The sequence below is a fragment of the Aquarana catesbeiana genome, linkage group LG08, assembly GCF_042186555.1.
Source record: "Aquarana catesbeiana isolate 2022-GZ linkage group LG08, ASM4218655v1, whole genome shotgun sequence".
NCBI classification, from domain to species: Eukaryota; Metazoa; Chordata; class Amphibia; order Anura; family Ranidae; genus Aquarana; species Aquarana catesbeiana.
The window spans coordinates 256,268,367-256,296,138 of NC_133331.1; the positions used below are offsets into that span (position 1 = coordinate 256,268,367).

General features: G+C 46.3%; 1 protein-coding gene across 1 annotated transcript in view; it reads right to left on the reverse strand.

Annotated features, from left to right (window-relative positions):
- Nucleotides 1-27,575, reverse strand: part of LOC141106344 (zinc finger protein 692-like) — a 73,931-nt gene extending 46,356 nt beyond the window's left edge. The window contains exons 1-5 of the mRNA XM_073597041.1: nt 27,178-27,575; nt 13,721-13,872; nt 10,446-10,477; nt 5,067-5,816; nt 2,831-3,043 (exon numbers count right to left, since the gene is read on the reverse strand). Coding sequence (XP_073453142.1) covers nt 2,831-3,043; nt 5,067-5,816; nt 10,446-10,477; nt 13,721-13,872; nt 27,178-27,339 — 1,309 coding nt within the window. The 5' untranslated portion in view covers nt 27,340-27,575. The remainder of the gene's footprint in view (nt 1-2,830; nt 3,044-5,066; nt 5,817-10,445; nt 10,478-13,720; nt 13,873-27,177) is intronic.
- Between the last annotated feature and the right edge of the window lie 197 nt (nt 27,576-27,772).

Here is a 27,772-nt window from a genome sequence, read left to right on the forward strand (position 1 = left end):
GTAGAAGAAAGAACAAAAGTTATTTTAAAGACTCTACTCTTCCTTGGTACTTGTTTTCTTTTCATCTTCATCACTGCAAGTGGCAGAGCAGTTTCAGAGGGACCTCCAGGGTGGAAGCCATCTCTATATATTTTTATCCTGCAGTGGCACAAATTGCAATGCAGTCATCCCCGGATGGCATTTAGGCATGAAGTATCTACAAAGAGTTTGCAGGAGATCAGCAACACTAAAAGAAAAACTGCCAATTGTCTATGATACAGTGTTTTAGCAGACAAAATATCCTTAATTTGGGGTTTACATCTATTAAAGTTCAACGTCAAGCTGGCCACTCACCCCTGGATGTTGTCACCCCCCCCCCTTTTAAAGCACCTCCCCTCCACCTGTCTGAAATTAAAGAAAATCAGTATACAAAACATTTTCTATTGTGGTCTTCGGTCCAGTCTTCTTCTTCAGCTTCCTTTAGCAGCGTGCAGGTCCTGAATGCTGCAGAGGGTGGTGCCTTGTAATGATGTAGTGCAGCGTTGCATAGTATTGTCCTGTTAGCCCAGGTTGACTTGATGACGCATCCCCACCAGGGTGTTCTTGATGCCCTGGGCTCACAGGAAATGGGTTGAATGGTATTGGGCATCATTCAGTCAGGAGGAAGAGCTGCACTGGACCTCAGACCAATAAGTCTTTGAGGGACATCACCATAAAGGAGGTGAGTATTGCATCAAGAGCTTGTTTTTAATGTTTTGACATGCCAGACAATGTTTTCAATAGAGTTTTGCTCTAACCACTTGCCAACCAGCCGCCACAGTTGTACTTCGGCAGAATGGCACGGCTGGGCAAAACGATGTTATGTAACGTCGCTTCGCCCTGTGGCCACTAGGGGTGCGTGCACGCTCCTGCTCACCCACGGAGCCGATGCGAGTGCCCGCCTGTCGCGATCACTGCCGGGCTCCCGCGATCGCTCAGGGCATGCGGAGAATCCGGATCTGTGTGTGTAAACACACAGTTTCCAGTTCTCTGAGGGGAGAAGTGACAGATCGTCTGTTCATACAGAGTATAAACAGTGCTCTGTCATCTCCCCTACACAGTACCCTCCCCCCTTCAGTTAGAACACACACTAGGGAACACATTAACCCCTTGATCGCCCTCTACCCTTTCCCTGCCAGTGACATTTTTACAGTAATCAATTTTTATAACACTGATCGTTGTAAAAATGCGAATAGTCCCAAAAATGTGTCAAAATTGTCCGACATGTCCGCCATAATGTCACAATAAAAATCGCAGATCGCCGCCATTACTAGTAAAAAAAAAAATTAATAATAAAAATGCCATAAAAAACTATCCCCTATTTTGTAGATGCTATAACTTTTGCGCAAACCAATCAATATACGCTTATTGCGATTTTTTTTTTACCAAAAATATGTAGAATACATATTGGCCTAAACTGAGGAAAAAAATCGTTTTTTTATTTTTTTTGGGGGATATTTATCATAGCAAAAAGAAGTCACGTGACGTGACGATACGCGTTAGGATTGGAGCACGGGAAGCTGTTACAGACTAACAGCAGGAGACAAGCTTGGCGCTCGTGGATGTTTTGTACTATAGCCGGTGTTAAATGTAAGTTTTTTATTGTTTTATTTAATAAATTGACTTCTTATATGGGATCACGCTTTGTGCGCTTTCTCCTCATACATCCTGTATACTCATTCTACCTGACGAGCTTTGAGGAGCTGGGAGCGGGGATAGACTGAAGACCCCTATTGAAGACACCTATTGAGGCATACAAGCTCGGCGCTCGTGGGTTGATGCCCACACCCATTTTAAAAAAGTGAGTGCACCCCCCCCTTCTGTGTCTAGCTTCCCCTCCTCTCTGGCGGTCACGGAGTCACGCTATATATAGTCTATTTTTGTCTTTTATTTTCCGCCTTGCATATCCACCACCGCCATTATCTATAATTGGATGGGATTTCCGTGCCTGCTAGCTACTCGCAACACAATCTGTATACCTTACAGCAGTAAGGTAAGCGGCTTGCAAACACGGAGGTGTCCCCACTAAAGAGGTCTCCCTATTTTTGGAACTATTGTTATTTGAGAGTTTTTTATTTTTATTTTTTGGGAGTTTGTTATTATTTGGTGGTGGGACTGTTTTCTATTTACCCCTGTGGATTTATCACCCATTGGATATATCACTCACAGCTCGTGCTAGTGCGATACTAGCCCATACTCACTTGGACTTATTCATTGATTTATTATTGTTATATATATTTACTTTGGGTCACATTGTTGCAGCTATTTCCACTCATGGCAGCACTTTTATTCATCTAGTATGGCTTATTTATTTTAGCCATCCATTTCACCTGTCTATGTACTTTATTTAGTCCCTTCCACTCCCACCCCCCCCTCTTTCCCTTTGTCACAGCGCAACCACCACCTATTTCCATTTATGCTAATTTTGTCTGTTCTGGATCAGTCACATAGGTGTTGCAGCAGTGTCCTTTAGTATAGTTTTTTTCTGACAGCGCAGGAGTTACTGTTTTACTTTTACAAAAAGTAAAATAATATTGCGTTTTTTTCAAAATTGTCGCTCTTTTTTTGTTTATAGCACAAAAAATAAAAACCGCAGAGGTGATCAAATACCACCAAAAGAAATCTCTATTTGTGGGAAAAAAAGGACGTCAATTTTGTTTGGGTGCAACGTCGCACGACTGTGCAATTGTCAGTTAAAGCGACGCAGTGCCGAATCGCAAAAAGTGCTCTGGTCAGGAAGGGGGTAAAATCTTCCAGGTTAATGTAGTTTGGTTTATTCAATAAGCCTATCACTACGTGTGCTGGATCTTACCTTTTTCCTCAGTAACAGGCTTGCAGGCCATTGTACACTGCGCTCCAGACTGAGATACCTGCTCCTTGCTTTCTGCTTTCCTGTGGAATCCTTTGCTACCACGAGGGGATCGTCTACACACAACGGGTAAAGCTGCCTGTGGCGGAGAAGTTGTGGCTTTGTGGCAGGATTCTGACTGCTGGACATTGGTACGCTGACGTTTGCTGCTCCGACCTAAGGGGAGGTGAAAAATTAGTAAGTGCAAATGCCGGAACACATGCACTCCTGAACTAAAAAGTGTGCTTAGTTCTACCTATTAACACCACAAGCACTGAATATCCAATAAGGAAATAAGACACTGTTTTTATTTAAGTGTACGTTCATACTAGGTGTGGTAGAACGGTGTTGGGTGGCTATTCCAGAGCAGTGCCAATGCAAGACAAGGCAAAATGCCTCGTCTCCTACCTGGCCGATTCACTCCACTGCCTGACCAAGAGAAAAAAGGTGACAGGGAGGGTTCTCCAGCACACCGCCTGTGATTGACAGCCTCAGCTCTGCTTGTGGGTGAAGAGAGGTGTGTCCCTTTCCTCCAATCAGCTCTCAGAGCTCCGCCACTGAACTCTGTAGAGTGTAACTTCAGCTTCCCGCCCCGCTTTCTGCAGCTCGGAGATCCTGTGTAAATTCTGCACTTTGAATGATGTAAGGAAGAGTGCAGCTAAACAAGTACAAGTTATGTAGGGGGATTTGTTTCATCCATGTATCCAGTCACTTCGCTGGGTATATGTAAAGGTTCACAACCACTTTAAAGTGGAAATTCACTGAAAAACTGAAGTTCCAGTCTTCCTCCTCTTCCCTCCCTGCTTTGCCAATAATTAACTTTTTTTTTGGGGGGGGGGGTGTACCTGTTTCTGGCAGGTACCTAAGTGATCCCAGAGGAAATTCGACCCCCTCCCCTGACCACAACATCCTGGGACTTGTCTCAGGTCCCAGGAGGCTACGGGACCAGTCATAGAGTGCAGCGTGGCTCATGCATGTGCAGCGGGGAGCGGCAGGAAATTACAGCCAGCTTCCCACAGTCAACATGGTGGTGCCAGGGACCCGAGGACTGGCAAAGAACTGGCCCGGATGAGGACAACTCTGGATTCCAGGACTGATAAGTGTCTCTTTATTAAAAGTCAGCAGATACAGTATTTGTAGCTGATGATTTTTAATTTGAAAAAAGTGACTGAAGAACCTTTTTGTCACTGTGTAATAAATAAACTTAATAACTATCAATAAAGTTTGTAGAAAAAAAAGAAGCTGCTGGTGTGACCCTTTATTACATATGCTGTACCTGAGCTGCACCTACATAATAACATTTTGTACTTACCTGTCAGAGGTTTTGCAATTCTCTTCAACTAGTCATGTGATCCAGAAAGTGCTGCCAGACAGCATAGCCAGAAAGGAATGTGAGCACTGTCAGGAGGGGCAGTGTCTCTGCATCTATCCCCCACCATCTCAGCGAGAACTGAGCGATCAAACACCGCTGATCACTCAGTTCTCTCCTCCGCTCTGACCAGAGATCATTGACTGTCAGTCAGCGGCTCTCTGCTTCGCCCTCTAGCACTTACTGGTGCACTGGGCTGTGGAGGGGGTGGGAGGGGCTGGCTCAGGCTGTCGGCGGATCTCTGGTCCAGACATCTGAGTAGATCCCCAACATATAGTTGGGATCTTTCCTGACCTTGGACTGACTGAGTAATATCAGCTGACAGCGGGCTTTAGCCTGCTGTCGGCTGAAAACAGGTCACAGAAATGCATATGGTCGGGATATTTCCTGAGCTTGGACTGACTGAGTAATATCAGCTGACAGCGGGCTTTAGCCCGCTGTCGGCTGAAAACAGGTCACAGGATTGCAGAATGAACTGCCCCCCTGTGATCCATAGGAGAAGTATAGCCAAAAAAGCTTCGGCCATACTTCTTTAAAGTTTTTCTGTAATCAGGATTGTTGCACATATACACACACATTTATTATATATTTTTTAAATGTATTTACATTTTAAGGAATTTTTAACACTAAAAAGAAGGGGTGTATCGTAGTACCTAAAGCGCCACACCATTATATAGATATATCTTTAAATCCCAATTTCTAAGCCTATATATGAGATATAAAGTGGAGTTTTGGCAGCTATATAGGTTGTATTTAAGTAGCACTGGAGGGTTCACATGTAGCAGTGAAAGTAGCCTTAAATTTCTGACACCTATTTAGGATTGCACTTACCTGAGGGAGTGTCTGGGGTTCCCTTCCTTGAAGAGTTTATGGAACAGTTCTCTGCCACATCAGGAACCACAATGTCCTGAGTGACTGATCTTAGCCTCTCACATTGCCTCTTTTCACTCTCCTCAATGGTAGGTGCTGGCACCGTGGTTTGCTCTTCTTCCACACCTATCCCTGGTGTCTGCCCCAGCCTTCTTTCAGTAGTCTTTGGCTCCTTCTCATTTGAAATTGTTACCTGCTCTTTGGCTACGCTCTCCGCCAGGACCTCTAGTCTTTTCTCACCATTAGCTTGTTCTACAATATTCTCTTCACTTCTGTCCAAAGTAGTGTCACTCTCCGATAAACTCACTACACTGCTGGGCTCGGTGTCAGTTCCCTGAGAGCATGTCCCAGACCCGCACTGGTCCTCTTCTTCCCTTTGTGACTCCCTTGTTTGCTTCCCCAGCATACAAACTAACTCAGAATCCTTCTGTTGTGTATCTGTCTCTCCGGACAAGCCTTCTGTGGTCTTCAGTTTCTTTTTGCCAACAGCTAAGTGGGCTTCCATCTCTTTGAAACCATCACTTGGATTCCAATGGAACTGGTGCTCATTGCAACCCCATAGTAAAACCGGCGTCTCCGGGGCCTCAGTAGAATGTGATGGTGACAAGATGGTGGGGGGAATTGGACAGTCTCTGCCATGTTGGTGACACAGGAAAGCCAGACGTTTCAGTGATGAGAGAGATACAGAAAGGAGTGCGACTGCTTTTGGAACTGGGGAAAAAAAGGAGAATATTAGGAATACATAAAGATCACAGATAATGAACTTTGTCAATGAAATAAGACCTACATAGTTACATAGTAGGTGAGGTCAAAAAAAGACCAACCTATGTGAGACCTGTGCCCTTAGCTTCTAGTTTTCACTTTAACCACTTGCCTACTGGGCACTTTCAACCCCTTCTTACCCAGGTAATTTTCAGCTTTCAGTGCTGTCGCACTTTGAATGACAATTGCGCCAGTCATGCAGTCGTGTAACCTAGTAAGGGAATATGTGCACCGCTCAGGCAACAAGGGAAAGCAATCCTGTGTCCACCACTGTGAGGTCAGGCCAGGGAAGGAGCTCATCTCGGCTCCAAACAACTGTAAAGCAAAGGATGGCCTGGGGGGGAGCCCAGGCTGAGACTGCCATTCATTCCAATACCAGTGGGTCTGCATTGATGTGTGGGATCCATCCTTGGATCCTTGGTCGTGCACCCATATGAAATTTTTATCATTTTTTTCACACAAATAGAACTTGGTGATATTTAATCACCACTGGGTTTTTATTTTTGTGCTAAACAAACAAAAGAAGACTGGAAATCTTGAAAAAAAAAAACGTTTTGTTTCTGTTATAAAATGTTTCTTCATCACTGATGTGTGCTGATGAGGCTGCACTGATAGGCACTGATGAGGCTGCACTAATGGGTATTGATGAGGAGGCACTGATGAGGCTGCACTAATGGGCATTGATGAGGAGGCACTGATGAGGCTGCACTAATGGGCATTGATGAGGAGGCACTGATGAGGCTGCACTAATGGGTATTGATGAGGAGGCACTGATGAGGCTGCACTAATGGGCATTGATGAGGAGGCACTGATGAAGCTGCACTAATGGGCATTGATGAGGAGGCACTGATGAGGCTGCACTAATGGGTATTGATGAGGAGGCACTGATGAGGCTGCACTAATGGGCATTGATGAGGAGGCAATGATGAAGCTGCACTAATGGGCATTGATGAGGAGGCACTGATGAGGCTGCACTAATGGGCATTGATGAGGAGGCACTGATGAGGCTGCACTAATGGGCATTGATGATGAGGTACTGATGAGGCTGCACTAATGGGCATTGATGAGGAGGCACTGATGAGGCTGCACTAATGGGCATTGATGAGGAGGCACTGATGAGGCTGCACTAATGGGCATTGATGAGGAGGCACTGATGAGGCTGCACTAATGGGCATTGATGAGGAGGCACTGATCAGGCTGCACTAATGGGCATTGATGAGGAGGCACTGATCAGGCTGCACTAATGGGCACTGTTGAGTAAGGATGAGCCGAACACCCCCCCCCGGTTCGGTTCGCACCAGAACAACCGAACAGGAAAAAAATTCGGCAGAACACACGAACACCGTTAAAGTCTATGGGACACGAACATGAAAAATCAAAAGTGCTCATTTTAAAGACTTATATGCAAGTTATTGTCATAAAAAGTGTTTGAGGACCTGGGTCCTACCCCATGGGATATGTATCAATGGAAATGTTTTTTTTTTTTAAACTGACGTTTTTTCGGGAGCAGTGATTTTTTTTAATGCTTAAAGTGAAACAATAAAAATGAAATATTCCTTTAAATATCATGCCTGGGGAGTGTCTATAGTATGCCTGTAAAGTGGCACAGTTTTCCAATGTTTAGAACAGTACCACAGCAAAATGTCATTTCTAAAGGAAAAATTGTCATTTAAAACTGATCGCGGCTGTAATATTTGTTGGGTCTCAGCAATATAGATTAAACTCATTTAAAAAAAGGGCATGGGTTCCCCCCCCCGTCCACTACCAGGCCCTTTGGGTCTGGTATGAATATTAAGGGGAACCACAAACCAAAAATTAAAAAAGGAAAAAATGGCGTAGGGTTCCCCCCCAAAATCCATACCAGACCCTTCAGGCCTAGTATGGATTTTAAGGGGAAACCTGTGCCAAAAAAAAAAAAATGATGTAGGGGTCCCCCCCAAAATCCATAGCAGACCCTTATCCAAGCACGCAACCTGGCAGGCCGCAGGAAAAGAGGGGGGGGGGACGAGAGAGCACTTACAGCCGCGATCAGTTTTAAATGACAATTTTTCCCTTTAGAAATGTCATTTTGCTGTGGTACTGTTCTAAACACGGGAAAACTGTGCCACTTTACAGGCATACTTTAGACACCCCCAGGCACAATATCTAAAGGAATATTTCATTTTTATTGTTTCACTTTAAGCATTAAAATAATCACTGCTCCCGAATAAATGGCCATTTTTAAAAAAAAGTTTTGCATTGATACATGTCCCCTGGGGAAGGACCCAGGTCCCCAAACACTTTTTATGACAATAACTTGCATATAAACCTTTAAAATGAGCACTTTTGATTTTTCATGTTAGTGTCCCATAGACTTTAACAGTGTTCCGGCGGCTTTCAAATTTGCCCCAAACACCGCATATTGTTTGGTGTTCGCCGAACATCCCGAAACAACCAAAGTTCAGCCCGAACTTTTGCTCGGGCCGAACCATTTGCCCATCCCTACTGATGAGGAGGCCCTGATGAGGCTGCACTGATGGGCACTGATGAGGAGACACTGATGAGGCTGCACTGATGGGCACTGATGAGGAGGCACTGATGAGGCTGCACTGATGAGGAGACACTGATGAGGCTGCACTGATGGGCACTGATGAGGAGGCACTGATGAGGCTGCACTGATGAGGAGACACTGATGAGGCTGCACTGATGGGCACTGATGAGGAGGCACTGATGAGGCTGCACTGATGAGGAGGCACTGATGAGGCTGCACTGATGGGCACTGATGAGGAGGCACTGATGAGGCTGCACTGATGAGGAGACACTGATGAGGCTGCACTGATGGGCACTGATGAGGAGGCACTGATGAGGCTGCACTGATGAGGAGACACTAATGAGGCTGCACTGATGGGCACTGATGAGGCTGCACTGATGAGGCTGCACTGATGGGCACTGATGAGGAGACACTGATGAGGCTGCATTGATGGGCACTAATGAGGAGACACTGATGAGGAGGCACTGATGAGGCTGCACTGATGGCCACTAACAAGCTGCATTGATGGGCACTGATTAACACTGATGGAGCTGCACTGATAACCAGGGCACTGATGATCAGATCCCTGATTATCAGTGTAAATGTGTGCTGTCACAGGATTGCTGGTTATCGGCTTTCCTTTTCTCACACAGTGACAGCGCTAAGGAAAGGAAATGCTGATAATCGGCATTTGTTTACATGGGATCAGCTGTGATTGGACACAGCTGGTCACATTGTAAAGGCCGCTGTGAATGGCCTCAATCTGTGCACCGGGGGGCGGGGTTCCGGGAGGACATCAATAGACGCCCTCCCAGCACTGGATGACTGCGCTGTAGCTGTCTGACGGCTGTACCGCGGTCAGCAAGTGGTTAAGTAACCGTTGTTAATTTTAACACAGCGTTGCTCCAAAAATAAATATTTGCCCTGTCAAGCAAGTTTGCAAATAAAATCTTTCACCTTCTGCTGTCCCCAAGGATCAACAAAATATGGTGGCTCCTGAAGCTATCTGCAAGCTTCATAAAATGTTTATATAAAATAAAGCAATCAAGCATTTCTTAGATCTCAACAGACAGGGCCCTTAAGGGCAGAGTTCACCTTTACCAAAAAAAACAACCTATGTAGATAAGTGTCTGTAGATAAAAAGCAAGCTGTGCAGCTTTGACCAACGTTGAATAATGCCCTTGGTGTAGGCCATTTATGTATCTCATGAAGCCTGACTGGAAAACTACTAGAAGTGTTCACCTTCACCATCACAGGACTGAGCTCTGATTCAAACCTCCTCACATTCTCTCCACTGATGCAGTAGCTCAGAGCTCAGCGTTCAAGAGCTCATTTCTGTGATGGTGAAGGTAAACAGTAGGCGTCTCTTAGCAATATCCTTAGAAACACTTTAGAAGTTTTCCAGGCAGGCTTCATGATGTACGTAAATGGCCTACACCAATAGCAAAAATCATCAACTTTCAAAACTGCACCGTTTATCTACAGACGCCCCTCTGATTCATTATTCCCTCCAATGTACTTTGTAAAAAAAATATTATGGGCCAAGCACATCTAGACAACAATACAGACAAAGGCTATTGTTTTTGTTTTTAAAGACCACATGGTATTTTATATGAACATGAAAGAGACATGCTGGCTGGTCACTATAGGCAACACAGACAGTGCACACTGCTTAAACTGGCCATAGATGGATCTTTTTTTTTTTTTATTGATCAGCCAGCCAGCTGATCAAAAAAAACAAATGGACTCCCCCATCCACATATTTAAAGTGGATGATGAAGAAATTCTCCACGCTGCGCTATTGTATTCTGACACTGGGGATTCTGCTGCTGTCAGAATACACTGATCAGCATAGCAGCCAATTGGCTGCATGCGCTGATCAAATGGAAAATTTACAACATTCCTGTTCGAGAGAAGCTGATTGTTAGGTCGGCTTCTGTTTAGGGGGAAGGGCCATAGATCGAAATGTGTCTGGTCCTTTCTGAACCGACCAAATTTTGATCCATTAATGGCCAGCTTAAGTATTTACCAGTTCTAAATAGGATAGAGAACAATGGAGTGCCCCTTACCAGAAGGCCCTGAGCTGGTAGTTGATATATAGCTGCAAAACAAAGATTATTATTAGTTGGTAATAAATGTGTACATATAACAAGTAATGTATCAGCAGAATTATATAGTTTATAGTTATAGTTGGTGAGGTTAAAAAAAGACAAAGTCCATCAAGTCCAACCCTTGTGTGGTTTTATGCCAATATTACATTGTATATCCCTGTATGACATTGTATATCCCCGCTGAAACCACCGCCTGTGGAAAAGAATTTCACATCCTTACCGCTCTTACCGTAAAGAACCCTCTACGCAGTTTAAGGTTAAACCGCTTTTCTTCTAATTTTAGTGAATGGCGGTGTGTCTTTTTATGTTCCCTTGTGCGAAAAAGTTTTATCCCTATTGTGGGGTCACCAGTACGGTATTTATATATTAAAATCATATCCCCTCTCAAGTGTCTCTTCTCCAGCAAGAATATGTTCAGTGTTCGTAATCTTTCTTTATAACGAATATCCTCCAGACCAGAACTGTACGGCATACTCCAGGTGCACCCGGAGCAGAGTCTTGTAGAGTGGTAGAATTATTGTTCTATCTCTAGCGTTAATCCCCATTTTAATGCATGCCAATATTACATAGTTACATAGTAGGTGAGGTTGAAAAAAGACACAAGTCCATCAAGTCCAACCTATGTGTGTGATTATGTGTCAGTATTACATTGTATATCCCTGTATGTTGTGGTCGTTCAGGTGCTTATCTAATAGTTTCTTTAAACTATCAATGCCCCCCGCTGAGACCACCGCCTGTGGAAGGGAATCCCACATCCTTGCCGCTCTTACAGTAAAGAACCCTTTACGTAGTTTAAAGTTCAAAATCTTTTCTTCTCATTTTAATGAGTGGCCATGAGTCTTGTTAAACCCCCTTCCGCGGAAAAGTTTTATCCCTATTGTGGGGTCACCAGTACGGTATTTATAAATTGAAATCATATCCCCTCTCAAGCGTCTCTTCTCCAGAGAGAATAAGTTCAGTGCTCACAACCTTTTCTCATAACTAATATCCTCCAGACCCTTTATTAGCTTTGTTGCCCTTCTTTGTACTCGCTCCATTTCCAGTACATCCTTCCTGAGGACTGGTGCCCAGAACTGGACAGCATACTCTAGGTGCGACTGGACCAGAGTCTTGTAGAGCGGGAGAATTCTCGTTTTATCTCTGGAGTTGATCCCCCTTTTAATGCCTGCCAATATTCTGTTTGCTTTGTTAGCAGCAGCTTGGCATTGCATCATCTACTAAGACCCCCAGGTCCTTTTCCATCCTAGATTCCCCCAGAGGTTCTCCCCCCAGTGTATAGATTGCATTCATATTTTTGCCACCCAAATGCATTATTTTACATTTTTCTACATTGAACCTCATTTGCCATGTAGCTGCCCACCCCATTAATTTGTTCAGATCTTTTTGCAAGGTTTCCACATCCTGCGGAGAAGTTATTGCCCTGATTAGCTTAGTATCGTCTGCAAATACAGGGATTGAACTGTTTATCCCATCCTCCAGGTCATTTATGAACAAATTAAATAGGATTGGTCCCAGCACAGAACCCTGGGGGACCCCACTACCCACCCCTGACCATTCCGAGTACTCCCCATTTATCACCACCCTCTGAACTCGCCCTTGTAGCCAGTTTTCAATCCATGTACTCACCCTATGGTCCATGCCAACGGACCTTATTTTGTACAGTAAACGTTTATGGGGAACTGTGTCAAATGCTTTTGCAAAATCCAGATACACCACATCTACGGGCCTTATTTTATCTAGATGGTAACTCATCTCCTCATAGAAGGTTAACAGATTGGTTTGGCAAGAACGATTCTTCATGAATCCATGCTGATTACTGCTAATAATACCGTTCTCATTACTAAAATCTTGTATATATTCCCTGTATATTCTGTTGGCTTTGCTTGCAGCAGCTTGGCATTGCATGCCATTCCTGAGCCTGTCATCTACTAGGACCCCCAGGGACTACATATGACGCTTGTCCTTACAGGCACTTGATGCAATGCCTTTGGCCAGTCTCAGTAACACATTCTTAGGTACCATTCACACGAGTGGTTTACCACACTCCAAATCCACAATCAGGTAATCGCCGGCTGTGCAAACAGGCGCGAATAACTGCGACCACCAACAGCCTGTCATTACAGTGTGCGGATAGACGCTGCTATCTGCACACAGCGGTCAATCCCAGCAGCAGGAATCAGTCGTTTCTTTCTGCTGGGATCTGCATCATGGCAAAACGCCTACTTTGCGAATGGTGCCTTAGCCAACAATGCTTTACCAAGAACCATCACACATGCTATAACTTGGCATAAGTAGATGCCACTGGTGGCAGAACATCAGATGTCAATGGTGGGGATACATAAGGAAAATACAAAAACAAGTGAATAAAAGGAGTGTATAAAATATTGATTATATTGGTGGTACATTGCTCAGCATTCATTGCTTGACAACTGCTGTCCTGAGAAAAACCTGAACTACAAGTGATTTTAGGATTCACTGAAGACAGCTGCAGCAAAACATGGACCTGCACCACAGAGGTAGGTAATTCTAATGAGGGCGCAGCCTGACCCCAGGTGGGAGGTAAGTAGACTGTAGTAGAGATGAATACAGAGGGGAACCCCTCCACCATCAAACCCCCATCATGTCCATCGGCATTGGTATCTTCTAATTTTACCTCTAGCACCACCTGCTGGGAAAAACTGGTACCATGCCTTTTCAGTTTAGTGTGATGATGTTCCATAGCGTAATATACAAGCATGTAAAGCCTTGTACACACAATGAGAATATAGGACGAATGATCGTCTGTCTTGGTCACTTAATTTTTTACAGAAGAATACTGTACCGATTAAACAAAAATTGTTCTGCTATTGTGTTCTCTGCACGGTGGGTGAGCAATCCCTGCCAGGAGAACACAGTGATTATTATTAACAGCAATAGTCACTGGTAATAATTGTATGAAAAATCCGACAGGCTGGTTAATCTGCTCATAGATGATTTGAATCTCAGCCGGACCATCTACTGAACACTATAGAGTTGACTTTCAATAGTTGGAAACCCACCCCAATGCAATCCAACAAAGTTTGTTGGAAGGAAATGAGAGATACAAATTAGATAATGTATACCATTTACAAAAAAAGAATAAAAAATGCTGCTTTACAGGAGCTAATCTGTCGCACATTTGAGTTCCGGCGTTAGCCGAGTTCTTTCTCGCTGCATGGGAGAATTGTAACCTTATTTTCTTGGTTTGTTCTTACCTGTCCAGAAGGAATTTGGCCAACTGTGCATGCTGTGCAAAACCCAAATGATCCTTTAGTGCACACCACTCATCAAGGTGGGAGCCCAGCCGCACGCGGCACTTCCCACGCTGTGCATCTAGAAGACGCCTCTTCTCCCGCCGAGCTGTTGCCTAAAAGAGAATAGACAGTTCTATGTGGAGACACAGACAGCAATACAAAATCTGACATCTAACCCACCTACGCTATCCAAAATAAAAGAAAAATAGGTTGTAAGATAAATTGGATGAACCTTCTAGGTTTATGACTGCCAAAATTGTTCAACAAATTCATTTTGTGGTGCCGAAAATGGAAAGACTGGGCAACTATGGCATTTCTGGAATTATCACGTGCAGGGCTTTTTTTAGTGGGAACATGGGGGAGCGCCGTTCCGGCATCTCCAGCATGGAATGTAAGTAATGGCAAGGGGTACTGGGATGTGCTGGAGGGTCTATTGATGCTGGCAGGAATCTATTTTTGTGTGGGGATCTACTGTTGCTGGGAGGTCTATTGTTACTGGGGATCTATTGTTGCTGGGGTGGGGTATATTTTTGCTGGGGGATCTATTGTTGCTGGGGTGGGGTATATTATTGCTGGGGGATCTATTGTTGCTGGTGGAGTATATTGTTGCTGGGGGATTTATTATTGCTGGGGTGGGTCTAATGTTAGGGGGGCGGAGACAAGGAGTGACTCAGAAGGGGATGGGGGTTCCTGCACCTATTCTCTGAGAAAAAAAGCCCTGATCATGTGACTGCAGGATGAGCCAGGCTGACTGATCTTGCAGTGAAAGTCAATTGACTGAGCTGGATTTGGCTAGTTGCAATTTCTCTCCTGATATAAGGTTAATGCAAAGCCATCATCTGAGAGTTCAGCAGCGACTGCCACCATAGGGGTTAAGTGTGTCCTAGGGAGGTGTTCTAACTGTGGGGGGATGGGCTACCACTGGCATGACAGCCATCACTGCTCCCGATCACAGGGAGCAGTAGATCTCTGTCATGTCACTAGGCAGAACGGGGAAATGCCTTGTTTACAAAGGCATCTCCCCGTTCTTCCGCTCCGTGATATGATCGCGGGCCCCCGGCGGACATCGAGTCCGCGGGCCTGGAGTGCGCTGCGGGCACGCGCGCGCCCACAATTAAAGGGGATGTACCTGTACGCCCATTTGCCCAGCCATGCCATTGTGCCTACGACATCGTCATGCGCTAGTCGGCTAGTGGTTAGGATCTACAAGAATAACTCTCATAAACATGTGAAGAATGGGTTACTTTCAAAACACGTTAGCCATAAAGGATCCTGGTCAGGTTCCCCTGCACTCTGGAATGTGCCAAGTTTAGGACTACTAGGCTATAGATGAGTAGCTCGATGAGTGATTTTAATTCACGTTTGTATTAGGGTTGCACCTAGGGTTGCCACTTTTTCTTTAAGCCAAACCTGAACACTTTAGTGGCGCACAGCAATTATTTTTTTTTTTTTAGTATACACTCTACAATAGGATTGTAACAGACCTGGGACACCTTTGGGTGCTCCAAAAAGAATAGTAATGTGGCGCACATTGTGCCCCCTTACCCTCCTGTCAGGCCCTGCTCCAAGTCACATTCCTGTCTGAATAATGTAGGGCAGTCCAAGTTTTGAATCATGTGTCCAGGCTTCAGTCCACCTGAAAACAGGACACATGATTCAAAACCCGGACTCTCCGGGTGAATCCCGAACAGGTGGCAACCCTAGTTGCACCCATACCACTTTTTTAAGACTGAGTACAAGTACTGATACTTTTTTTTCAAGTACTCGCCGATACAGATTACTGATAGTTTTTTTTTTCAATGTCATGTGACTGTGTCAGTAGTTTTTTTTTTTTTTTTTTTTTTAACAGTTCTATTTTTTACAATTTTTTATTGTTTTTTTTGCAATTTATTTTTTTTTTGTTTTATTTTTTACAATACTTTCTTTTTTGGGGGGGGGGGTGTAAGTGTGTTTTTTATTTTATTTTTCATTATTTTTACAATTGAACCTTTTAAATATTTATTTATTACAATTCTTTATTTATTTATTTATTTTTTATCAGTCAGCCCTGTTGGGGGCTTTGGTGAGATATCAGTTACGATATCTTAACAGACCCCTGACATCTCCCTTTTGAGACAGGGAAAGGGACTGAGGACACAGATTCCTCAGTCTCTTTCTCTGCAGCCTCATCTGCACCGAAGATGAATGCACAGACAGCGGGGATAGTGTACTAAAGGCAAAAAAACTGTGCACTTTGCAAAGTTGCGCTCTGCAGGAGCAGTTGCTCCAGAGCTTAGTAAATGAGCAGAAGCTCTGATGACTTCCATCATCCAATCACCTGCAGGTAAAAATGCATTTTTTTTATTTTCCTTGCATATGATTGGGTATGCTTTGCAAAGTGAAGCTTTACCTCATTTACGAAGCTCTAGAGAAACTGCACTTGCAGAGTGCACAGTCTACCTGCCTTTAGTAAATCAACCCTAATGGCTATTCTCCATTCATAAACTGAAGCATCGTAAATACAGTTTACAATGCTCAGTTATGAATGGACAGCCAGTGATCACTGACTCTATTCATTCGGAAAAGGAAGGAGCCGGTAAATGACAGATTTACCGACTCCTTCCTCCGCTCTCCAAATCCTGACAGATCAAGGACAAAGGGGGCGGGGGAGCATGGAGGGGGACCGGAGGTGCATGGAGCGGCCCAGAGGAGCACTGAGGAGGACACAGGAGAACTGGAGGAGGATACAGGGACAGTCAGGGGTGATCGGTGCGGCAGTGGGGGGGAGTTACAAGCACCGATCCCCCTGTATAGATTTCCATAAAGCAGCTGAAAGCCGTGGGAGGGAGAGGAGGAGAAGCGGCTGTCAGATGCTTTATTGAAATCTATACAGGGCGAACGGTGCTTGTAACTCCCCCACCGCAGCACCGATCACCCATCACCCCTGAATGTCCAGGTATCGGGTCAAGCAAATACTCGGTATCAGTTCAACCCTAGTTTGTATTACTCTATTACTCTTGTAGATCTTAAATAAATGGTGTGGGATAATGCACTGGGCTGATGCTCCCTCTTTTGTTTGTTTTTTTGGATTCTTGCAAAGAGTGTATACACCGCTCCTAAAGCGCCTCAAAGATGCTGCTTGCAGGACTTTTTTTTAACGTCCCGCAAGCTCACCGCTCCAGTGAGAAAGCACTCGTGCTTAAACACTGGAGTGACAGGAGAGGCGCTTTACAGGTACTATTTTTAGTGCTATAGCGCCTGTAAAAGTGCCTCAGTGTGAAAGTGGCCTTAGTGGCAGCATAGGCGTGCGCAGCCTATTACATTAGGGTGTGCACCGAAAGCTCAAGCACACATACGTGTGTGTGTGTGTATATATATATATATATATATGTATATATATTCAAAAGTATTGGGATGCCTGCCTTTACGCACACATGACCTTTAATGACATCCCAGTCTTAGTCCGTAGGGTTCAATATTGAGTTGGCCCACCCTTTGCAGCTATAACAGCTTCAACTCTTCTGGGAAGGCCGTCCACAAGGTTTAGGAGTGTGTCTATGGGAATGTTTGACCATTCTTCCAGAAGGGCATTTTTTGAGGTCAGGACTCTGTGCAGGCCAGTCAAGTTCCTCTACCCCAAACTCGCACATCCATGTCTTTACAGATCTTGCTTTGTGCACTGGTCCAAATCATTTGGTGGAGGAGGAATTATGGTGTAGGGTTGTTATTTAGGGGTTGGGCTTGGCACCTTAGTGCCAGTAAAGGGAACTCTTCTGTCATCAGCATACCAAGTCATTTTGGACAATTTCATGCTCCCAACTTTGTGAGAACAGTTTGGGGATCTCCCCTTCCTGTTCCAACATGACTGCCCACCAGTGCACAAACAAGGTCCATAAAGACATGGACTTAGCAGGGGTGGTGGAAAATTAACTTAAAGTGCAATCATTCACATTATAACCGTAACTAAAACATATACAATTAAGTGTAACACTCTAAAAAATAAAAATTCCAAAGTCCTATAATGGTGTGAACCTCCCAACTAAAAAGTTGTTGCACTTTAAGGTAATTTGTTTTGCAATTATCTGTAGAGGGGTTTCCACCATCCCTGCTAAGGCAGCACTGATGGGCACTGATAGGCTGCACTGATTGGCAGCATTGATGGGCACTAATTGGTAGCACTGATGTGCACTGATAGGTGGCAATGATAGGCAGCACTGATAGGTGGCCATGATGGGCGGCACTGATGGGCGCTTATTGTCAGCACTGATTGGCACTGATGGGCACTGATTGGTAGCACTTATGGGCACTGATAGGCTCTGATTCGCTGCACTGATAGGCAGCATTGCTTGGCACTGATTGGCAGCATTGGTTGGCACTGATTTACAGCATTGGTTGGCACTGATAGGGTGCACTGACTGGGACTGGTTGCCACTGATAGGCAGCATTGGTTGGCACTAATAGGCAGCATTGGTTGGCACTGATAAGCAGCATTGGTTGGCACTGATAGGCAGAATTGGTTGGCACTGATAAGCAGCTCTGGCACGGATAGGCAGCACTGGTTGGCACGGATAGGCAGCATTGGTTGGCACTGATAAGCAGCACTGGCACTGATAGGCAGCATTGGTTGGCACTGGCACTGATAAGCAACACTGGCACTAATAGACAGCATTGGTCGGCACTAATAATCAGCACTGATTTGCACTGATAAGCAGCACTGGTTTGCACTGGTTGGCACTGAAAGGCAGAATTGGTTGGCACTGATAAGCAGCACTGGCATGGATAGGCAGTACTGGTTGGCACTGATTGGCAGCATTGGTTGGCACTGATTGGCAGCATTGGTTGGCACTGATTGGCAGCATTGGTTGGCACTGATAGGCAGCACTGGTTTGCACTGATAGACAGCACTGGTTGGCACTGATAGGCAGAATTAGTTGGCACTGATAAGCAGCACTGGCATGGATAGGCAGTACTGGTTGGCACTGATTGGCAGCATTGGTTGGCACTGGCAGCATTGGTTGGCACTGATTGGCAGCATTGGTTGGCACTGATAGGAGAGAGGGGGAGTTTCACATTCAGGAGATTGTGAGAATTGCCAGAGCTGTTCAGTGTATGAAACTATCAGATGATGACACTGCATGCATGGAGAGATACCAGCTGTTAAAAGTCAGCGGTGATGTTGGTGGTGGGCGGGACTGAACAGTTACCAAACAGCAGCCAATAGGATGGGTCTGGGCGGGCCACTACATTTCTCTGGCTCCGCCCTCTCTCTGAAGCAGCCCAATCATTGGCTGGTGGTGGCGCTTGGTCCCGCCCACCCCCGACATCACGGCTGAGTTGTGATGACTTACAACTGAACCGCGATGTCGGGGGTGGGCGGGACCAAGTGCTATAAACACCAGCCAATGTTTGAGCTGCTTTAGAGAGGGGGCGGGGCCACATAAATGTAGCGGCCTGCCCAGACCCCATCCCATTGGCTTGTGTTTGATGGCCGTTCAGTCCCGCCCACCCCCGACATCACCCTGACATTAAGACAGCTGGTCTCACTTCCTGCATGCAGTGTCATTATCTGTCAGCTTCATACACTGATCAGCTCTGGCAATTCTCATGATCTGCTGACTGTGAAACAGTTTCACAGGCAGCGCGGGCCACACACTCTCTTGGATGCAGCATTTTGGGGCAAATCTCTGGAGACAGCATGGGGTGATTAGGGTGTGCCCAGGCACACCCGGCACACCCCGTGCGCACGCCTATGAGTGGCAGTATAAGTGACAGTTAGTGGAGCCCAAATTAAAGTGCCCTATGTGAATGGATTCTAATTCAATGCTTTGCAAAAAAAAGCGGGGTAAAACAGTCCAAGAATCCAACCTCACCAGGTAGGTACAGTACCAGCCGGTTCGTCATAATGAGATGGGATACCTGCCCGATGTAGCAAAGGGAGCTATATGGAGAAAGAAATTTTGGTGTGGGCAAGAGAGTCCCCAGAAAGCAAAAAGGGAAGAGTCAACCACGGCTTAGGGTACAAAAATGTATAATGTATTTACACATTTTTGTACCCTAAGCCGTGGTTGACCCTTCCCTTTTTGCTTTCTGGGGACTCTCTTGCCCACACCAAAATTAATTTTTCGATATTATTCAATGCTTTACCCTGCTCAGTGAGTGTAGGTGTCAGTGTAAGGCTACTTTCAAAAAAAAAAGCGGCGCTTTTTTTTAGCGCCACTTTACTGTCCTTTTAGCGGCGCTATTCGCAGCTAGCGGGGGGGGTTTTAACCCCCCCTCCGCTAGCGGCCGAAAAAGGGTTAAAACCGCCAGCAAATCGCCGCTGTAGCGGCGGTGCTGCCCCATTTTCAATGAGTAGGGGCGCTTCAGGAGTGGTGAATACACAGCTCCTACAGCGCTGCAAAGATGCGGCTTGCAGGACTTTTTTGACTGTCCTGCAAGCGCACCGCTCCAGTGTGAAAGCCCTCGGGTGTGAAATCACACTGAAAACACAGAAGAGGCTCTTTACAGGCGCTATTTTTAGTGCTGTAGCGCCTGTAAAGCGCCTCAGTGTGAAAGTAGCCTTAGTGGCAGTTAGCGACAGTGTGTCAGTTAGTGGTAGTACAGTATAAGTGTCGGTTAGTGGCAGTATAACTGTCACTGATCGTCTGTTTTTTTTTTGCATGCTAGACTCATACTGAAAATGAAAACTTAAGAAAATTCTCATACGACAAAATACAACTTCGGAAGTGATGTAATATGTTGTATTGTATTCTTTCATTTCTGAGCATGTGTGGTCTTGGGCTTCCGATCTTTTTCGGACGAAAACTGGACTGATTAACCACTTGCCTACAGGGCACTTACCGTAAACCCCCTTCCTGCCCAGGCCATTTTTCAGCTTTCAGTGCTGTCGCAATTTGAATGACAATTGCGCGGTCATGCTACACTGTACCCAGATAAAATTTTTATCATTTTCTTCACACAAATAGAGCTTTCTTTTGGTGGTATTTAAATCACTGTTGTTTTGATATATTTACAGTATTACTAAAACGTCAAAGTTGAAAAATTGGGCTTCCGTGTTAAGGTTTGTTGTGACACTCATCATGAATGGGTTAATCTCACTACAGCATTTTGTTATTAGGGGTCCTTAGTAAATAAGCAGCTCTTACAGACACCTTTTGCCTGACAATGCAGTCGTTTCTTTAGTGAAAATTCACATAAATTTCACCAACAAATCAACAATTGATTCTGATTCTGCCATTTCTTGGGCTCATTCACACCATGTCCTTTAACCACTTGCTGCCCACAGGCCATATATATATACGGGCTCAGCAGAAAGCGGGCTATACTAGGATTATGGCCGCAGCAATGCCAGTGATCAGCTTTCCAGTAAAAGCGATCCGAGTGGCTATAGAGCCACCCGATCACTTTTACAGTGCTTGGAAGGGGGTACCACTCCCGCCATATTTCCCGGGCTTTCTGTTTCCCGGGCTTTTCGGTTCCACCGGGGAGACTGGGACCACTACAAGCGGTCGGGTCAGCTGCAAACAGAGGAGGAGCATCTGCAAACACGCATGTAGGTCCGGCAGGCGTATGTAAACAATGATTGCACCACAAGTGAGGTAACGCTGCGAACGTCGGAGTGAGAGCAATAATTCTAGTGCCATAGTCTACATATAACTCTAAACTGATAACTTGCAAAGGCTTTTAAAGCGTCACCTATGGACAATTTTAGGTAACGTAGTTTAACACCTTTTTTAAGATATGCCCAATTTTAATGGTTAGGTATCTATTTACTCGACGCAATACCATACTTTTCCAAAAAATTGGGTATTACATTGTATTTGTGTGCATTAAAAATCATTTAGGTGTATTGTTTCCTATAAATATGCATTTGATAAACGTCTGTGCGAATATTGTGTGACAAATCGAAAAAAAATTCCAAGCATTCCACCATTTTATTCTCTAGGGCCTCTGCTTTCAGAAAATATATTAGTGCGTGGAGTTCTAGGTACTTTTCAAGCAAAAAAAAAAAATGCTGGTTTTACATGAATGTGAAAAAATGTAAAAACGGCCCAGTAGATAAGCAGCTAAATTGCATTTTCTGATTGGAACAGATAAAAATTGAAGTGTCACTGCCCCACATCTCCACCACGTATTGTCAGAGTACACATTGTATTTATTGGGAAAAAAAAAAATAGAATTCTATAAATGGCAGCAGTGCCAAGCATGCGGCCATCTGTGGTCCTCAGAGATACGCTCAGGCATCCTCTGAATTCACTTCTGTCCGAACTTGAAAGTCACTCTCTTTTGTAGCCCAATCAGCTGTGGGCCGAGTCATTCATGGCCCCACCTATAATCATATTTATTGAATGTCAGGATTTTCATGTCCCTGTCCCCGCTGTGGAGTTCACCTATTTGTCCTGGTGACCACTGTCTTTAGGGCAGAAATTGAGGGGAAATGCAAAACCTTACAGTTGTCACCACTCATAACTCTCCAAGAGGGCGTTTCCCTCGACACCGATCAGCCATAACATTCTGAATACCCACCATTCCCCGTTGAGGCAATGACTGTTAAGGTGTTCTGTAGTATCTGGCACCAAGCCGTCAGTAGCAGATCCTTTATAAGTTTTGAGGTGGGCTCTCCATGGATCGAATTTGTTTTTACAGCACATCCCACAGATGTTCGATTGAATGGAGATCTGGAGAATTTGGAGGCCCCCCCAACATCTCAAACTCATTGCTGTGTTCCTCAAACCATTCTTGAATTCATCAGCCCAGGCCACCTTCTTCCATTGCTCTGTGGTCGTTCTTAAGCTCATGTGCTTATTTTAGGCACTGGGTCAGCATGGGCACCCTGACCGGTCTGTGGCTACACAGCCCCATACACAACAAACTGCGATGCACGGTGTGCGTTCTGACACTTTTCTATCAGAACCAGCATTCATTTTTTCCAGCAATTTGATCTACAGTACCTCTTCTATTGGATCGGACTACATGGTTCAGCTTTTGCTCCCCACATACATCTATGAGCTTTGGCCACCCATCACCCTGTTGCCGGGTTCTCCAGTTTACCTTCCTTGGACCACTTTTGGTTGGTCCTGATTACTGCAGACCGGGATTATCCCACAAGAGCTGCAGTTTTGGAGTTGCTCTGATCCAGTCGTCTATCCAATACACTTTGGCTCTTGTCAAAGTCACTCAAATCCTTACACTTGCCCAATTTTTCTGCTTTTAACACATCAACCAGTGGTGTCACTAGGGTTGGTGTCACCTGGTGCAGTAAATCATGGTGTCACCCTCCATGATGAAGAACGCCCCCTCATTGGTGTCAATGGGATGAAGAATAACCCCTTCATTGGTATCAGTGGGATGGAAAATTCCTCCTCATTGGTATCAGTGGGATGGAAAATGCCCCCTCATTGGTATCAGTGGGATGGAAAATGCCCCCTCATTGGTATCAGTGGGATGGAAAATTCCTCCACATTGGTATCAGTGGGATGGAAAATGCCCCCTCATTGGTATCAATGGGATGGAGAATGCCCCCTCATTGGTATCAGTGGGATGGAGAATGCCCCCTCATTGGTATCAGTGGGATGGAGAATGCCCCCTCATTGGTATCAGTGGGATGGAGAATGCCCCCTCATTGGTATCAGTGGGATGGAGAATGCACCCTCATTGGTATCAGTGGGATGGAGAATGCCCCCTCATTGGTATCAGTGGGATGGAGAATGCCCCCTCATTGGTATCAGTGGGATGGAGAATGCCCCCTCATTGGTATCAGTGGGATGGAGAATGCCCCCTCATTGGTATCAGTGGGATGGAGAATGCCCCCTCATTGGTATCAGTGGGATGGAGAATGCCCCCTCATTGGTATCAGTGGGATGGAGAATGCCCCCCCATTGGTATCAGTGGGATGGAGAATGCCCCCTCATTGGTATCAGTGGGATGGAGAATGCCCCCTCATTGGTATCAGTGGGATGGAGAATGCCCCCTCATTGGTATCAGTGGGATGGAGAATGCCCCCTCATTGGTGTCAGTAGAATTAAGTGAACTTCCTCTCATTGGTATCAGTTGATTTAAGAATGGCCTTCCATTGGTGTCAGTGGGATAATGACCTCCCACCTTCCCCACTGGTGTCAGTGGATAAAGAATGCCCCCTATAGGTGTAGATGGGATGAAGAAAGCCCCCGTGATTGGTGTCATTGGAATAAAGAATGTCCACCCCCTCCTTACTGTATGTTCCTTGCAGATTCCTCTGAAATATCAGTTTTCTGCCATAAGAGTTGACAGCTCAGGGGACAGGATGGGAATGGTGGGGAAGCAGTGCTAAAGGTATATTTTAGAAATCAGAGGGCAAGCAAATGGTGGGAGGGTAGGTCTGGTCTTTAGTCTACATGACAGATATGCTTTAAAGGGGTTCTAAAGTCCAAAAATGTTTTACCTTAATACATTCTCCCTATTAAGGTTAAAAACACCCCACTATCTTTCCTAGCCCCCCTGTCCCTAAATACTTACCTGGTTCCTGTCACCACCTCCAGCACCACTCCCCTTTTTGCTTTCACAGGAGTAACTACGGTTAGAAGAGCCATAGGCTCCTACTGCTGTCAGTCAAACCCCTCTACTCAAATCCCCCCCATACACTCCAGATATCCCCAGCACTGTTATCCTATAAATACACACAATACCCCCTTTACTAATACAGATACAGTGATGTGAAGTTTTGGTAATGTGCTCCCCTCCAGCACTGATAAGGACTCCCCTATGTACTATGACATGTAGGCAGAAGGCGGTCCTAAACTCTGCGGCACCCACATCCCTCACACCTAGTTCTCATTCACAAGACTGCTCTCTGGGTTCTCAATGTAACGCTGCTACTGGTTTCAAATTCCCCGCCCACCCAATCCCCTTCACAGGCAATCAATCCACTTTACAGGCACCCGATCCACTTTACAGGCACCAGGCACCCGGTCCACTTCACAGGCACCCGGTCCACTTCACAGGCACCCGGTCCACTTCACAGGCACCCGATCCACTTCACAGGCACCCGATCCACTTCACAGGCACCCGATCCACTTCACAGGCACCCGATCCACTTCACAGGCACCCGATCCACTTCACAGGCACCCGGTCCACTTCACAGGCACCCGGTCCACTTCACAGGCACACGATCCACTTCACAGGCACCCGATCCACTTCACAGGCACCCGGTCCACTTCACAGGCACCCGGTCCACTTCACAGGCACCCGATCCACTTCACAGGCACCCGGTCCACTTCACAGGCACCCGATCCACTTCACAGGCACCCGGTCCACTTCACAGGCACCCGGTCCACTTCACAGGCACCCGATCCACTTCACAGGCACCCGATCCCCTTCACAGGCACCCGGTCCCCTTCACAGGCACCCGGTCCACTTCACAGGCACCCGGTCCACTTCACAGGCACCCGATCCACTTCACAGGCACCCGGTCCACTTCACAGGCACCCGGTCCACTTCACAGGCACCCGGTCCACTTCACAGGCACCCGATCCACTTCACAGGCACCCGATCCACTTCACAGGCACCCGATCCACTTCACAGGCACCCGATCCCCTTCACAGGCACCCGATCCCCTTCACAGGCACCCGATCCCCTTCACAGGCACCCGATCCACTTCACAGGCACCCGATCCACTTCACAGGCACCCGATCCACTTCACAGGCACCCGGTCCACTTCACAGGCACCCGGTCCACTTCACAGGCACCCGATCCACTTCACAGGCACCCGGTCCACTTCACAGGCACCCGGTCCACTTCACAGGCACCCGGTCCACTTCACAGGCACCCGGTCCACTTCACAGGCACCCGGTCCACTTCACAGGCACCCGGTCCACTTCACAGGCACCCGATCCACTTCACAGGCACCCGATCCACTTCACAGGCACCCGGTCCACTTCACAGGCACCCGGTCCACTTCACAGGCACCCGGTCCACTTCACAGGCACCCGATCCACTTCACAGGCACCCGATCCCCTTCACAGGCACCCGGTCCACTTCACAGGCACCCGGTCCACTTCACAGGCACCCGATCCACTTCACAGGCACCCGGTCCACTTCACAGGCACCCGGTCCACTTCACAGGCACCCGATCCCCTTCACAGGCACCCGATCCACTTCACAGGCACCCGATCCACTTCACAGGCACCCGATCCACTTCACAGGCACCCGGTCCACTTCACAGGCACACGATCCACTTCACAGGCACCCGGTCCACTTCACAGGCACCCGATCCACTTCACAGGCACCCGATCCACTTCACAGGCACCCGGTCCACTTCACAGGCACCCCATCCACTTCACAGGCACACGATCCCCTTCACAGGCACCCGGTCCACTTCACAGGCACCCGGTCCACATCACAGGCACCCGGTCCACATCACAGGCACCCGGACCCTTCACAGGCACACGATCCCCTTTACAGGGACACGATCCACTTCACAGGCACCCGGTCCACTTCACAGGCACCCGGTCCACTTCACAGGCACCCGGTCCACTTCACAGGCACAACAGCACTGGCTGTACCTCGGGGGTTGCAATGTGGGCGGACACAGAGGAATATGGGTGGGGGGTGGAGCATATTCAATCTCTTTCCTCCTCCATTCTTCCAGGAAGGTGGTGGGGTGGAGCTGCACTGTCTCAGCCAGATGCCAGTGCCCCCCCTGCTAGGCACAGAGCCCTGGTCTTCTTTATGACAGGAGCCTCTCATGGGGCCCCCTACTGGCCATGAACCCTCGGGCAGTGTCCGAATGGTGAGTCTGCCCCTGTGATGGTGTCGCCCCTCTGGCAGGTGTCATTTGGGTGCGATCCACACCCCCTGCACCCCCATAGCGACGCTACTGACATAAACTTCAGGGGCAACATGTTCACTTGCTGCCTAATATATCCCACCCACTTTCAGGTGCCATTGTAGCGAGATAATCCATGTTATTCACTTTACCTGTCAGGGGTCATAATGTTATGGCTGGTCGGTGTAGTTTTTTCCCCTCACTTCCTGTTGTGTCTACAGAATAGGAAGTAAAGAGAAATCTCCCCAGTGGGGACACAGGTGACCATAACACAGACAGGGCTTTATTTTTACCAATCCCTTGCAATAAAATGTGCTAGGCACTGATAATGTGGATATAGACAAAGTCTTTATACCAGTATTGAAAACCAGAGATATAAAAATCCCTGATACCAAAACTTCAGAGCCTAAGACTGCATGCTATGGGCTAATCTCATCCACGAAGCTGAACCCCCCAACCATTCTGGACCTCCATGTGAGACACAGAGACCCCCAATACTCAGGAGAGCCAAAGTCCAGCCTAAACCACGTGACTGCTCCAAGCCAGGCAGTGACGTCACCCATCAGGGGTTCACAGTGCCCAGGAAATAAAAAGAGGCGTCTTTTACTAATGTCTCCAGTCCCAGCGCCGACCTCACCTGCATCGCCCTTTTAAGAGTGGGGTCCGCAGCTTGAGGGCCTCGGCGTTCTCCACTCTTGCAGCTTGACGACTTGCTTAAATGACGTGTCACCGGGGCGTGGCCTACGTACAATGCCCCTTGCTTTCCTGTGGAATGGCGTTTTGAGGTCACGGCGGCCATCTTGAGTAAGGGAAGACGTCTATGTTGTCAAAAGTAGGGACTTGGCCAGCTGTACAAAGCGAAACAAAGCACTATACTGTTTATAATACAACTACTTGTCTATAGGGGCAGGTGTTTTTTTTTTTAAACTTTTTTGTTTTTTATTTTTTTTGAACAAATGTTAAAATCTAAATTTTTTTTGCTAGAAATTACTTTAACCACTTCAGCCCCGGAAGGCTTTACCCCTTTCCTGACCAGAGCATTTTTTGCGATTCGGCACTGCGTTACTTTAACTGACAATTGCGCAGTCATGCGACGTTGTACCAAAAACAAAATTGACATCCTTTTTTTCCCACAAATAGAGCTTTCTTTTGGTGGTATTTGATCACCTCTGCGGTTTTTATTTTTTGCGCTATAAACAAAAAAAGAGCGACAATCATGAAAAAAAACATAT